This window comes from Cheilinus undulatus, linkage group 22 (assembly GCF_018320785.1).
Source record: "Cheilinus undulatus linkage group 22, ASM1832078v1, whole genome shotgun sequence".
NCBI classification, from domain to species: Eukaryota; Metazoa; Chordata; class Actinopteri; order Labriformes; family Labridae; genus Cheilinus; species Cheilinus undulatus.
Genome location: NC_054886.1, coordinates 4793057 through 4807834, shown reverse-complemented (window position 1 = coordinate 4807834; position 14778 = coordinate 4793057). Strand labels below are relative to the sequence as shown.

At 39.9% G+C, this 14778-nt stretch overlaps 1 protein-coding gene across 1 annotated transcript; it reads right to left on the bottom strand.

Moving 5' to 3' along the window:
* Positions 1-3113: 3113 nt before the first annotated feature.
* Positions 3114-14002, bottom strand: LOC121504788 (ATP synthase subunit a-like). The gene is made up of 2 exons (XM_041779850.1): positions 13804-14002; positions 3114-4824 (listed from the first exon to the last, which is right to left on the bottom strand). The coding sequence occupies exon 2, from the start codon at positions 3906-3908 to the stop codon at positions 3114-3116; it is 795 nt and encodes a 264-aa protein (XP_041635784.1). The 5' UTR covers positions 3909-4824; positions 13804-14002.
* Positions 14003-14778: the final 776 nt, after the last annotated feature.

Here is a 14778-nt window from a genome sequence, read left to right as displayed (position 1 = left end):
ACACTCACAGAGGATTTACAATGGAGCAAAGGTGGGCAGTTGTCTGGAGCGTCATGCTCCAAGAAGCCTAAAGACAGTCATTAACATGAGGTATATGCTTTAAAATGCAGTCATTGATTGAGACATGTATTCTGATGTTTTATCAAAAATCAAAGCAGAAACTTAAAGTCCAGTAATAAAATCTGGAAGCCAGTTGGTTAAAATCTTCTCTCTGAGAGACTCCAGGCCTGTTGAAGATGAATAAGCAACCCATTCTGTGAAATGTTTGTGAATTATGCTGGAATATTCACACGAAGCCTACGTCTTCAGCCAGAAAGACAGCAGCACTCTGGGAGTTTCATCAACAATCTTAAATAACATCCACTAGAAAGAAACACTACCCTGACATGTCCAGCAGAGGTCTCCCTGCTTCATAATTAAACAGGCATCTAAGTAGCCTGATAGGCTTTCTTAAAGGCCAATAAAAGAATAAAGGACAGCACTGCACGGAGACACAGCTGATAAATCATGCTTTCATGACAAAGGAAGTTATTGATTAATATGTTATAATTTAGAAAATAATAATAGTCAGTATAACAGAAAATTGTATGATACTTGGATAATCACAGCAGTTATTGATATCTTCTTAAAGAGAGTAATTCGAAAGCTGATTCTCACCTCGACTTTACCTCTTACCATACTCGACCTCAGATGACTGAGGAGAGTGAAAATGATGGTTAGTAATATAAATTATAATATAACATGGACAAAACAAACTAAAGTTTTTAAATAAGTAATACATCAAACTGTGACAAATTATATGACGCCAACTACAATGTGATTGAACAAAACATACAAAGGGATTTACAAAGGTGGTCGACTGTCCCTCTAAATTTAAGCTCAAGAATTAAGGTGGTTAAATGAATATTACACCAAGGTTGTTACACCTGTTTCAATGTTCACCAATGACACTGCAAAACAAATGTAACACCCGGGGCAAAAGCATATCAAGATTCATACGGGATGGCAAAAAATCTAGAATAAAATATTCAACTCTTCAACTCCCCAAAGATAAGGGGGGAATGTCCTTGCCTAATTTGCAAGAGTATTTCTACTCAGCACAGTTGAGGCCTCTGACCTGTGCACATCTGAATATGAAGTCAGGTGGAAGGATTTAGGAATGACAGACATGGGTTTACAGATTCCAGCTTTGATAGGCAATAGAGAACAGACAGAAACTATAAAACAGGGAATAGATCCAACAACACACTTTACACTAGATGTTTGGGAGAAGGTCATAAAGAAATATAAACTACAAACAGAGAGAAAGATATTGAACTGGGTCATATATGATCTGAATTTCATACCAGGTAAATATGACTTAAGATTCAAACAGTGGACAGGAAAAGGAATTACGGCTCTCTGTACCATTTTAAAAGGCGGGGAGTGAATGATTTTTGAAGAACTACAGAGGAAATTTGGATTCGAATCAATTTTTATAGATATCTACAGATTCTGGACTGTATTTTGAAAGGAGTCAAAACTGATCCCAAAAAGGATTAACAGTGACTTTAAAAAAAGTAATTTACCATGAAATGCACATCCCTTGTACCTCCCTAAACAATTAAAAAAAAACTGCTTTCCGTCTTTCTGACCTTGAATAACCTAGGTTATTCAAGGTCAGAAACTCGTACTTACATTCTTCCTCATCCTCAGTGACTTGGAGCTACTTAAGAGAACGTGAGAGAAAGAAAAACTGCACAAAAATGGTTCATAAGACAGTCCTAGCATCTTTAAATAAGCAATACATCTAGAAGCTCGTACTTTTTTTGTAAGTTGAGCTATGACTATAGCTCAACTTAGGATATTTAAACAACTACTATTGAATAATCTTCTGGTTGACTCTGCAAAAAAAGTTAGCAAGCAGATAACCAAACTGGTTTTAATCCTGGAATGATCCGACAGGAGACATCAGAGAGATTTCTCTGGTTGTTAAGTGCAGCTTTTTGGTTCATCTTCTTTCTTCTGTCCACATATCCAGGCTAAAGGTTCCATTCTTGCTTCAGGTGTTGACATGGCATTGCAGGTTACGCCACACACAAAGAACAGTTCTTCTCAGGATTCAAGAAAAAGTCAATCCCGGCCTTGTGCCAGAAGAAAGAGCAAGTCCATAAAAGTCCTGGTGCAAGATGCTAAAAGATGCTCAGAAAGGGTCCATTTTCTCTGACATCAAGAAAGAAATAAAAGGTCCCGGTCTAAGTCACTACTCAGATTGTCTCATGCCCTGCAAGATGCAAGGGCTTGAAGTCAGGGTTAAAAAGAGTCCGTTATTCCTCCCCTGGAAATCTATGAAATTCTGTTCTCTTTAAACAGTTTTGTGCCCTTGTAGTAATGAAAGTAGAGTGGTGCTGATTCCAGTTTGACTGGACATTTTCAAATGAATTTTCCGGGACTGAACTCCTGATAAAGATTTACGATGAAACAGATTTTCAGTGTCATGTGACTGCCTCTCATGTAGTGTGCTTCTATGGTGCACTAATAGAGATTCACAAGGGGACAAAACCAAAATAACAGACACAGCAGGTTTATGTCAGTTATTTGCTCTAAATGTCGGTTTTGATCATTTTTAATTAATCGCCCAGCACTAGTAACCACCTTTCCTGTGGCATGATGGTGCTGCACAAATCCTGCCATTGTGTCCTGATAAAAAAACTGCAGAATCAATCTGAGACACTCCCATTATTCCAGGAGGCTCCTCCTTGTTCTCCTCCCTTTCTCTGCGCCTAAGAGTGGAAGAGTTGGGTCCCAAAGTTGATGGGGAGAAGGGCTGGGCGATTATGGCAAAAATCAAAATCATGATTAATTGAACTTTTTACCTCGATTGTGATTAATCAATGATTATTCCACCCCAAACTCCTACTCTGTTTGTTCTGAAATACTTGTATAATTCTAAATAAATAACTGAAAGGAACAGGCACAGATTAACAACTTATGGTTATTTATTGAAACAATCTAAATCAAAAAACACATTATCTAAATGAATTTTTTTTTTGTAAAAAGTAAAATCTCCAAGAAAAGTGGAAAATAAACAAGTTGCATTTCTTGCTAACAAAATAAATGTTTTTTAAACTGTTTTACAAAAAGTAGAAAATAACTTTGCTTCTTACATTCAGCTCGAGGAGGAGATGCAGAAACAGGAACATCAGCTTGAGGAAGAGCTGCAGGATCAGGAACATCAGCTCGAGGAAGAGCAGCAGGATCAGGAACATCAGCTCTAGGAAGAGCTGCAGGATCAGGAACAACAGCGCAAGGAAGAGCAGCAGGATCAGGAACATCAGCTCGAGGAAGAGCTGCAGGATCAGGAACAACAGCGCAAGGAAGAGCTGCAGGATCAGGAACATCAGCGCAAGGAAGAGCTGCAGGATCAGGAACATCAGCGCAAGGAAGAGCTGCAGGATCAGGAACATCAGCGCAAGGAAGAGCTGCAGGATCAGGAACATCAGCTCGAGGAAGAGCTGCAGGATCAGGAACATCAGCTCGAGGAAGAGCTGCAGGATCAGGAACAACAGCGCAAGGAAGAGCTCCAGGATCAGGAACATCAGCGCAAGGAAGAGCTGCAGGATCAGGAACATCAGCTTGAGGAAGAGCTGCAGGATCAGGAACATCAGCTCAAGGAAGAGCTGCAGGATCAGGAACATCAGCTCGAGGAAGAGCTGCAGGATCAGGAACATCAGCTCAAGGAAGAGCTGCAGGATCAGGAACATCAGCTCAAGGAAGAGCTGCAGGATCAGGAACATCAGCTCAAGGAAGAGCTGCAGGATCAGGAACATCAGCTCGAGGAAGAGCTGCAGCATCAGGAACATCAGCCTGAGGAAGAGCTGCAGGATCAGGAACAACAGCTCAAGGAAGAGCTGCAGGATCAGGAACATCAGTTCCAGGAACAGCTGCAGGATTCAGAGTAGGAATCATACGGACCGATGTTCTCAGTAAAATTATCCTCATTATCATAGCTGTACTGTAAGAAATCATCGCTACAATAGGATTCCTCATCATCTTCCTCAACAAGCTGATCATGGACATCAGCATCTTGGCAAGGGTTAGGCTCATCATCTTGGAGAGGGGGCAAAGGATCAACAAAATGAACCAACATTCTAGCAGGAGGATAACCTGAGGGGTGAGCAGGAAGGTAAACAGGAGGGTAAGCAAAGGGGTAAGCACGATGAAAAGCTGAAAGGTAAGAGGATGGAGGAGATAAGGGGTAAGCAGGGGGTGGCGCAGTTGCAGCACAGGGCAGAGCATGAGCGTTAGGTAAAGGGATTGCAGGAACAGCACCAGGAGCATAAAGATCAACAGGACGAACTGCAGGTCCAGGAAGGCCAGCTACAGGAGCTGCAGGTGCAGGAAGATCAGCTAAGGGAACAGCAGGGAGAGCTGCAAAAGCAGAAGTGGGAGCTGGAGGATCAGCGGGAACGGCATTGGGCAGAGCTTCAGCATTAGGTAAACGACACACAGGGACAGCAGCAGGAGCAAAATGATTAACAGGATGAACTGCAGGATCAGGAACATCAGCTCGAGGAGGAGCTGCAGGATCAGGAACATCAGCTTGAGGAAGAGCTGCAGGATCAGGAACATCAGCTCGAGGAAGAGCTGCAGGATCAGGAACATCAGCTCGAGGAAGAGCTGCAGGATCAGCAAGAGCAGCAAAGACCATTGCAGGCGCAGCAGAAGGAGCTGCAAGAATGGGTTGATTAGCCACTGGAGAAGCAGCATGATTAGCAGGAGCAGAAAGAGAACCTTCAGGACGAGGAGCTGCTTGAGCCGGAGCAGCCAGCTGACAGACATCACCTAAGAGAGACAAAGAAACTGAAAGTTAATTTTTGACCATCCATAACAAAGACGGAAACTAGAGCCTTTTAGACCTAATGTATTAGATTGAAAACAAAACTCTCTTCCTCCAAATAACTTCAATAATTGTACCACATTATTTACATAAATCACTGACTTTATGGTGAACTAATATTCTTTAATTAGACCACATATCAGTAGCTCTTTATGTGGCCGTGAAATATTGAAGTTTAGGCCTGTACACTGGGTCTGTTCAAATTTAGGTTAGAGACTTTGTGATACATGTTGTCAATGGATAAATGAATTAAAAAATGAGTATACTACAAAAATAAGTCAGTTAAGAAAGGAACTGACAGAAATAGAGCATAAAAAGAGATATAAGAAACACTTTATCATAATTGGCTAAATACAGTACCATGACCTCAGAAGACCTCAGTCTCAACTACAACCCCTGGCTAGCTTAAAAGCTAACAACTGCCAGTAACTGCCACAGAACACTGCCTGATCAACAGGAGACTACCGACTGCTACCTACTGAGGTAGAATGGTGGCGGCGCATGCAGATGCAGCAGCCCAGCGCTCTATCACCAGCAGCAAAACAAAGCCCTGCACCTATACCAGAACTGACATTCTGGGCCAGATCTACTAAAGATTTGTGTGTATAAAAACGTGTGAAAACTCATTGCACACACAAAAAAAATGTACTAACTGATTTACTAACAGTGTGCACTAAAGGTTGCGTCTTTCAAAGGTGCAAAATAGCGTGGCTGCATCCAGTTAGTACATTCGCCTCTATGAATATGCAATATGGGGCATTCACACGCAATTGTGCATGTGCTGGGAGGGGAAAATGTAAATATATTATTTTAGCGAACACAAAGCGATTTATCAAACCTGAAAGCAGGTTTGCTCATAGAAACTGCGTCTATATTTACCACGTCTCGAAGGTAGGTGCAAACCATTTGCAGACCTGCCAACCTTGTCAAAATATTTTGAGTACCACTTGCGTCGTGCGGCATTTCTCACAGATTTTTGCAACTCCTTTGCTTTGGACACAGTAATTTCCCCATTCACTGTCTGGACTGGTTCACTAACTGGAATGGGTATATATATATATATATATATATATATATATATATATATATATATATACAGTTGAAACCAGAAGTTTACATACACTATATAAAAAGGCACATAAATTTTTTTTTCTCACCGTCTAACATTAAATCAGATTAAACTTTTCCTGTTTTTGGTCATTTAGGATTACCAAAATTATTTCTATTTGCTAAATGCCAGAATAATGAGAAAACGATTTTTTTAGACAATTTTTTATTATTTTCTTGAGAGTCAGAAGTTTACATACACTAAGATTACTATGCCTTTAAACAATTTGGGAAAGCCCAGATGATGATGTCATGTCTTTGGAAGCCTCTGATAGGTTTATTGACAACATTTGAGTTAATTAGAGGCACACCTGTGGATGTATTTTAAGGCACACCTGAAACACACTGCTTCTTTATGTAACATCATGGGAAAATCAAAACAAATCAGCCAATTGTGGACTTGCACAAGTCTGGTTCATCCTTGGGTGCAATTTCCAGATGCCTGAAGGTGCCACGTTCATCTGTTCAAACAATTCTATGCAAATATAAACACCATGGGAATGTCCAGCCATCACAGCGCTCAGGAAGGAGACGGGTTCTGTGTCCCAGAGATGAACGTGCTTTGGTCTGAAAAGTGCATCTCAACCCAAGAACAAAAGCAAAAGACCTTGTGAAGATGCTGGCTGAAGCTGGTAAGAGTGTGTCATTATCAACAGTCAAACGAGTCCTGTACCGACATGGACTTAAAGGCCACTCTCCCAGGAAGAAGCCCTTACTCCAAAAGAAACATAAAAAAGCCAGATTACAGTTTGCAAATGCACACAGGGACAAAGACCTTAATTTCTGGAGACATGTTCTGTGGTCTGACGAAACTACAATTGAACTTTTTGGCCATAATGACCGTCGTTACATTAGGAGAAAAAAGGGGGAAGCTTGCAAGCCTGAGAACACCATCCCAACTGTGAAACATGGGGGTGGCAGCATCATGTTGTGGGGTTGTTTTGCTGCAGGAGGGACTGGTGCACTTCACAAAATAGATGGCATCATGAGGAAAGAACATTATGTGGAAATACTGAAGCAACATCTCAAGACATCAGCCAGGAAGTTAAAGCTTGGGCACAAATGGGTTTTCCAAATGGACAATGACCCTAAGCATACTGCCAAACTGGTTACAAAGTGGCTTAAGGATAACAAAGTCAATGTTTTGGAGTGGCCATCACAAAGCCATGATCTCAGTCCCATTGAAAATTTATGGGCAGAGCTGAAAAGGCATGTGCGAGCAAGGCGGCCTACAAACTTGGCTCAGTTACACCAGTTCTGCCAGGAGGAATGAGCCAAAATTCCTGCAAACTATTGTGAGAAGCTTGTGGAAGCATACGCCACTGACATTGAGTCATACAGTTTGAAGGCAATGCTACCAAATACTAATGAAATATATGTAAACTTCTGACTCTCAAGAAAAAAAAAAAGTCTAAAAAATGATCTCTGTCATTATTCTGGCATTTAGCAAATAGAAATAATTTTGGTAATCCTAATTGACCAAAAACAGGAAAAGTTTAATCTGATTTAATGTTAGATGGTGAGAAAAAAAAGTTTATGTGCCTTTTTATATAGTGTATGTAAACTTCTGGTTTCAACTATATATATATATATATATATATATATATATATATATATATATATATATATATATATATACACACACACACAGTAACATTGATGCTGTGACATTTAATCATACACAGGTCCCAGATGCACTGCTGTGAGTGTTTATAGCAAAGTGCTTACTTTCAACACCTGTCCATGGGAGACTTTTAAATTTGAAACCTGTAGCAAAATATATAAAATGTTTCTTACATGGTTACCAACATGTAAGCAAAATATATGCTCAATAAGTGAAAGTACTTGAAAAACAGTCTAAATTACAGCCCTGCTTTGATGTCTAACAAAGCTAACAGCCAATCATTGTTAAGGATTTTGGGGTGCAGCAGAGAAGAGAGATGCTGATTGTCCATCTCCACACAAGACAAGAGCAACCTGCAGGAAGCTGACCAACTTCATAGAAGTGTTGATGGTTGAAGACGATTAGAACAATGTGATTTGGAAATCAGACCTTGAGATAGATCAGACAGATGAGCAAATGAGCTCCATTCATGTTGTTATTTGCTTCTGTAATCCTTTTATTACACATTTTCTTTACTTTAGGCAGGACCAACAGACGGCTGAAATCTTTTGTTCACCCTTATAACTTAAAATTTAAATCGTGTTCTAGAGACTGAAGTATGTGTCTTTGTTCATCTGTAAACTGTGTTTCAAGGACTGAAGTGTTAGATCTATGCATTTTAATATTGATAGTGATATTGGCTAAATTTAATTTGTAAATATCAACATATTGTATAAACCTCAATATTGTTAATCCTAGTCAAACTAAGAAAAAGAGTGACGTACAAGTTTTATGTTCTTATGCGGGCCTTTTTGATGGATTTCTTGCAGGTCAATTCAAAAGGACCAAGGGCCACAGTTGGCCCACAGGCCATAGTTTGGACACCCCTTACATATTTACTGATACTCAGAGTAACAGGAAAATATTTGTAACATTATTAGAAATCCATTAAACACTGTTAGAGTTTGGTCCATATTGTACAATCACACTGGGGTTTGATGTTGATAGAGCTGATGAATAAATCCCTCTTCTCTCTCTAACAGTGTAATGACAACATCAGTACTATTGGAGTTAAATGGTAATTAAAACAAAAAATATTTCACCAAATCGTGTCTTTACCCTAACAATGCACACAAAGTTTATGCAGTGTGCTCCTGTCATCCTCCCTCAGACACTGCTGTCTGTCTGTCTCATATCAGACCTTCATGCTACATTCAGATGCGTATTGTCTTGTTAACCAAACAGCAGCAGCTACAATATTAGTGAAGAGAAAATGCATCGTTTTATACATTAATCTTTAATCAGAAGTTAGCGCAGACTGAGCACTCTGTCCTCTCACTGACAGCTAACACACGTATGAACTCGTGCAGGGCATTTTCTCATTTTTTCGCCATCGTATCAGCTGCAGAGTGTGGCCGCTCACACTCCAGACACAGAGGATTCTGCATGACGAGAAGAAAGAAAAATTAAAGGATTGGGCATGAATTTCAAATCTTAAATCAAAGTGGTGTGAAGTTTTTGTGACAGGTAAAACTGCGCGTCTGGTATGCACGCATCTCTCTCACCTTGTCATCGCACGAGCAGGGAAGCAGAGGGCAGGAGGCAGGAAAGAGGGGGGCGGGGATATAACGATATAGGTTCAGCCTTCTTATTCTCCGCTAAGTCTGCAAAATTGTTTGAAACTGCTTCACCACGCTGCTGTCAGACATGAGTACTGCACATGCACATCTCCCTCAGAACTCACACGTCTGCAGCTTTTTGCGTAGTTTAGAGAGGAAAATCGTACCAGCGTATTTTCATGTCAAATTGCGTACCTGGTACGCAAAATGCGTACAGGTTGGCAGGTCTGGGTTTGTACGCGTAATTGCGTGCACATGGTTGCAGTTATTGTGGCAAGAAGGAGACGCAGAGAACACATTTTTCACCCTCGTGTGAACATTTTTGGAATAAATGAGGAAACAGTCATTAAAACACATCACCTATCCTTGCCATTTTGGAGCTGTTGGAGGAACTTGTAAACTTAAATAAAAAGTAATAAATAAAAAGATTTTATCTCAGTCTTTATAATTTCAGAATGAACTAAAAGTCCAAATCTAACAAAAACAGTAACCTCGTCCTTACCCGAGCACTTTTAAGTGTCTTTTAACTCTTTTAAAATGTCTGTGATGCAAAAGTCAATAATCCACCAGTCTCCTCCAAAACAAAAACACAATAAATCCACACAGCAAAAACAAAAAATGCAACTTAGCGTTAATTACTGGTATAGCAGGTACACAAAAAGGCAGTCTCACCCAATTCCAGGGAACATAATCCAACAGGGAAAACTCTTTTTCTTCTCCCTGACACGCACACAGCGTCTACATCCAGAAGCCCAGCTGGGATACTCTTTACCGTCTCCAGTCATAACTGCTTCTTATTTATTTAATTTTCCTGTATTTTGACTTAGTTTACGTGTACAGCTTGTTACTTTAATGGCTCATTTCATTATGCGCATTCAGCTCTCCAAACTCGCCATGCAGCAAACCATGAAACACGCAAAACCCTCATTTAAATGGGCGTGTCTCCAACACGTTTGCACCTCTTGTCATTTGCGCATTCACTCTTAGTAAATCACCCGCAAACTGCGGTCCAACCCTGAACTCAAAGTTCTAGATTGCACACACAAATTAGTACATGCAAATTGGATCTTAGTAGATCTGGCCCTCTGTGTATAACAAACTGCTTCTTTGACCACTGCAGAGGAAGCGTGCCCACACAGCACAACACCTATGGCCAGGTGGGGAGGAGGCAGAGACGGCGTTGTGTGAGAGGGCAGAGGTGGGACAAACAAGCCAGGCTGTAGGCTGGGCTCTGAGCGGCCTAACACAAATCTGCCGTACCAAGCATCTTTCTGGATGGACGAAATGGGGCTGCGGATTTCTAATCACCGCTTGGATAAATGTGTTTGATGCTACAGAGGAGACTGCCAAATGAAATTTTGTTGTGTTTTTACTATGCAATGACAACAAACTACACTATATTGCTAAAAGTATTGGCTCACCTGCCTTGACTCAGAACTTAAGTGACATCCCATTCTTGGGTTTAATATGACGTCGGTCCACCCTTTGCAGCTATAACAGCTTCAACTCTTCTGGGAAGGCTTTCCACAAGGTTTAGGAGTGTGTTTATGGGGATTTTTCACCATTCTTCCTGAAGTACATTTGTGAGGTCACACACTGATGTTGGACGAGAAGGCCTGGCTCTCAGTGTCCGCTCTAATTCATCCCAAAGGTGTTCTATCAGGTTGAGGTCAGGACTCTGTGCAGGCCAGTCAAGTTCATCCACACCAAACTCTCTCATCCATGTCTTTATGGACCTTGCTTTGTGCACTGGTGCACAGTCATGTTGGAACAGGAAGCGGCCATCCCCAAACTGTTCCCACAAAGTTGGGAGCATGGAATTGTCCAAAATCTCTTGGTATGCTGAAGTATTCAGAGTTCCTTTCTCTGGAACTAAGGGGCCAAGCCCAGCTCCTGAAAAACAACCCCACACCATAATCCCCCCTCCACCAAACTTTACACTTGGCACAATGCAGTCAGATAAGTACCGTTCTCCTGGCAACCGCCAAACCCAGACTCGTCCATCAGATTGGCAGATGGAGAAGCACGATTCATCACTCCAGAGAACGCGTCTCCACTGGTCTAGAGTCCAGTGGCGGCGTGCTTTACACCACTGCACCCGACATTGCACTTGGTGATGTATGGCTTGGATGCAGCTGCTCAGCCATGGAAACCCATTCCATTAAGCTCTCTGTGCACTGTTCTTGAGCTAATCTGAAGGCCACATGAAGTTTGGAGGTCTGTAGGGACTGACTCTGCAGAAAGTTGGCGACCTCTGTGCACTATGCACCTCAGCATCGGCTGACCCTGCTCCAGCTTTTTACATGGCCTTCGTGGCTGAGTTGCTGTCATTCCCAATGGCTTCCACTTTGTTATAATACCACTGACAGTTGACTGTGGAATATTTAGGAGCGAGGAAATTTCACCACTGGACTTGTTGCACAGGTGGCATCCTATCACAGTACCACACTGGACTTCACTGAGCTCCTGAGAGCGATCCATTCTTTCACAAATGTTTGTAGAAACAGTCTGCATGCCTAGGTGCTTGATTTTATACACCTGTGGCCATGGAAGTGATTGGAACACCTGATTTTAATTATTTGGATGGGTGAGTGAATACTTTTGGCAATATAGTGTATCTATCTATCTATCTATCTATCTATAACGGTTTTCCAATTGGAGAAATTATTAATGGACATACTGTATATTATGTGGTTAAAAGCTTTAAAAAGAGATGTATGTGTCATCAACACCAAATGCCCTTATTTAATATAGAGAGATAAATAATAGCTAAACACATCTCTTGAGACATGAGCACAGTGAATGCATGTCACAACCAAAGGCCTAAAACTAATGACCAAAAATCAAGTATTTATTTTTCTAGCTGAATGGCAGTATGGGATATATACTCAATTATTCTTATTATAATCTCTATAATAATAATAATAATAATAATAATAATAATAATAATAATAAATGGTCACCACAAAACGCGAATAATAAACTTTGATATGACTGGTATTAAAACCTGCTTGATACCACACTGATAAAAACAGAAGTCTTGGCCATCCAATGTTTATATCTGAGATGCTGATATTTGCAAAATCATTACTGCACAATAAATCTTATCACAATTGCCATGTAATGTCAGGCTGTGCAGTAACATACTCTTATAAAAGGCTGCAATTACCTTTGGATTCACTTATACTTGATTGGCAAATTGATTGCATGAAGGCCTTCAAACTTAAGTTTCACTATTGTACTTTGTAAAAGTACACTTATTTTCAAACAAAGGAAAAACTCAAATTTTGGGAAATTTTTGGGTAACTTGAAAGCAGTACTGTAAAAACTTATGGTTTTGTATTTTGTTTAATGCTGATTAATATTTGTATTTTTATATTTTAGAAATGCACTTCAAAACCACCCCTTATTCTGTGCATTTTCCTTGCAAATCAAAAAATGTAGGAGGTATGTATTATATTGTAATTGCAATCACAGTTTTTTCCAGTATAATAGCAAATAATCACGATAAACCAATATTTACAACCAGTAGACCAGATGTGAATATCGACAGAAATTTCATATCATCTGATAACAATTTCTGAACCTCTGAATATCATGCATCCCTACTGATATTGAGAATTTTATATCTTTAGTTGCCAAAAATTGCTTATAAACTCATGCACATTACTGTTAAAAATATTGAAAACATTTCCATATATTGTCAGTATTTTTAAATTTCTTAAACACAGTGTTTCAGGATTATAACGTCTCCATTATTTTAATGATTGGTGGGACTGGAAAAAGTAACTCCTTATGCTCTTTATCCATAGTTTTAACCAGAAGAAAAAGTACAGTCTAAAAAGCATTTTGGCAACATTTCCAAAAGTAAATAGAACTGGTAAGGAGCAAAGGTTTCCCCCAGTTCTTGGCATTTCTGTCCACTTTTCCAGATGCTGCCATTCATTTTTAAAGAAACATTCCCATAAGTTTTTATTGGTTCCAACAATATCGTAATACCTTACCAATATAACCAACTATCTTGGAAACTTTTCATATAACCCTGCCCCATTCCCTTCATACCGAAATAAAACATGAATAAGAAAAGAAATTCCTAAAACATCTCTAAATGTGTTTATAATATACGTGCTTGTGGAATAAATCCTCAGCCTGTTTTGGAAAGGCCCGTTTGATTTACGCATGCGCATTAATGTCCTAAAGTCGCTGCTGGACCATGGTGCTTGATGTTAATCGTCGAACTATTTTTTTGGCATCTTTCCAAAATCGGCCTGGTCGCCATTTTGTCCAAACATTACTCCGACAAACTTGTTGCACTCAGACAATAATAAAAGTGTTTTTAACAGCACACATCTGCTAACACATTCCAAAATTATTCAGGGAAAATTTTGAGGTCTACTGTGAAAAAATTCGTCTAAATTGAGTAATTTGTGTTGTCTCCATGGGTAAAGGTCAATGAAAATTCAACTAACCGTCGGTCTTTGCCTTAAACTATCTATGGTAATCACATAATATGTTTAATTTAGACATATAAAAAGAGTTGGACGAAAGGTAAGCCTAAATATTTACAATAATCATGACAATTTAAGATTTCTTACCTGCACAGCCGGCTAGCCAACCTCTGATCTGGGTCAGCATGCGGTCCATAACGTAGGTACACATTTTCCGCAGGTGTCTTGAAAAACTTTTCTTCCTCAGGTGTCCTGAAGTTTAATTTCCAAGCGTAGATTCTAAGTTTCTCTAAAATGTTTGCTTTCTAGCAGAGATGTTTTCACAGTCGGTCCAACCAGTGACTGGTACGAGAATTTTAAAGGTTCGTCCGCTCCAGCGTTGCCAACTCCTCAGTAAGGAAAGTAGCTATTGGCTGTGCCAACAGTCGCCAGAACTCACTAAATGACGTCATCGCCTAATATGCATAATTGTCAGTATGTATTTAATTGTAATGGACGCTGTAGGAGAGAGGAAAAACGCCATGAGAGAGACAAAGTGAGTTAAAAGACCCTTTAGATGTGTAGAACTACAAATGAACTGGCTTCTGTCGATTCTTGTTTTTATAATGTGACAATGCACTATTTTTAAGCCATATTTTTGCCTTAAAAACAGGATTGTGACTTTCGTTTTTATGTATTTGCCTTTTAAAAGCATTTTTTAACGTCTAATTTTGTGTTTTGACCTTTTGAACTAGTAAGTTTGACTTTTTATCTCATTTTATCTCATCTCTATCTTATTTCTTTTCCCCACAATTTATTACTGGCAAAAATGAGGTTAACAGTTTGGTTAAATGTGGACCCTACTAGGTCTTCCTGTTAGACTTTAATTCAGAATCCGGTCCCTTCTTTGGTTGAGTTTGACACCCCTGATCTAAAGGGTTAATGAGTGTATCATTAATGCATTAATCAGGCAGGACTTCCTGTGGGGAGTTTGCATGTGTGAGTTCTCTCCTGGTTCTGTGGCTTCCTCCCAGTAAAGACATGCCTGCTACTTTCTAAATTGCCCATAGGTGTGAGTTGTGATTGCTTGTTTGTCTCTGCATGTCAGCCCTGTGATGGACTGGCGACCAGTCCAGGATGTAG